This window comes from Mus caroli, chromosome 9 (genome assembly GCF_900094665.2).
Source record: "Mus caroli chromosome 9, CAROLI_EIJ_v1.1, whole genome shotgun sequence".
Classification (NCBI taxonomy): Eukaryota; Metazoa; Chordata; class Mammalia; order Rodentia; family Muridae; genus Mus; species Mus caroli.
The window spans coordinates 80,619,494-80,620,456 of record NC_034578.1 but is presented as its reverse complement, the minus strand read 5'-3'; the positions used below and the strand labels follow the sequence as shown (position 1 = coordinate 80,620,456).

At 42.1% G+C, this 963-nt stretch overlaps 1 protein-coding gene across 1 annotated transcript in view; it reads right to left on the bottom strand.

The window, feature by feature from the left end:
• Positions 1 to 963, bottom strand: part of Bckdhb (branched chain keto acid dehydrogenase E1 subunit beta) — a 73,595-nt gene that overhangs the window by 53,258 nt on the left and 19,374 nt on the right. Inside the window, exon 3 of the mRNA XM_029481963.1 lies at positions 726 to 882. Coding sequence (XP_029337823.1) covers positions 726 to 882 — 157 coding nt within the window. The remainder of the gene's footprint in view (positions 1 to 725; positions 883 to 963) is intronic.

Sequence of the window (963 nt, the reverse complement as noted above, 5' to 3'; positions counted from 1 at the left end):
ACCAATGCTGCAATACAAATTAAATCTCCACCAGTGTCTTAGTTAGAGTCTCCATCATCGTGAAGAGATACCATGACCAAGGCAACTCTTATAAAGGGCAGCATTTAATGAGGGCTGCCTTAATAGGTTCACAGTTTCAGTCCATTATCATCAAGCACGGCAGCGTGCAGGCAAACAGGGTGCTGGAGAAGCTACGCGTTTTACATCTTGATCCGACTGCAGCCAGGAGAGGGCTGACTGTCTCCCAGGCAGTTGGGAGGAGGGTCNCAGAGCCACCGCTATAGTGGCACATTCCCTCCAACAAGGCCACACCTCCTAATAGTGCCACTCCCTGGGCCAAGCATATTCAGACCACCAGAACCACCAACATCAACAAAATACCCACTCTTACCAACACAGACAAACGGGAAGAATCTTGAGTTAGAGACAACAGGGCTGAGCTTGACGACAGTGATGGCAAGAGGAAGGGGTCCTTGGATAGATGAATGATGCAACAATCCATGTTGTGAACTGTTTGGCAATTTGTGATACGTGTAGTATGAACTACATTAGGAGATTCCAGCTAGGTCAGATTTGGAGAAACCCAGCCCATAGAACTCCGCAGGGTGTTGCCAAAATAAAAGGAACCCAACCAAACAATAATACAGCACCGTTTCAGACATGTCTTATATTTTCAAGATCCTTAAGTATTCTACTGAATGCTGTTTACATAGCTAGTAATTTACCGTATTTGTCTCGTAAACCAACGGTGCATCGGAAGACTCCACCAAAGGCAACATCTTCACCAAATATTACTGAAAAAAAGATTGTTGAAAGGATATATTTAGTATGCCCCAAATTTTGAGTTATGAAAAATAAGAAACTTAAATATTTAGATTTGAAATTATGCATATACATACATACTCATATCTGTGTAATACAAAAGTGGTATGCATACACACACATACATATATATATGTGTGT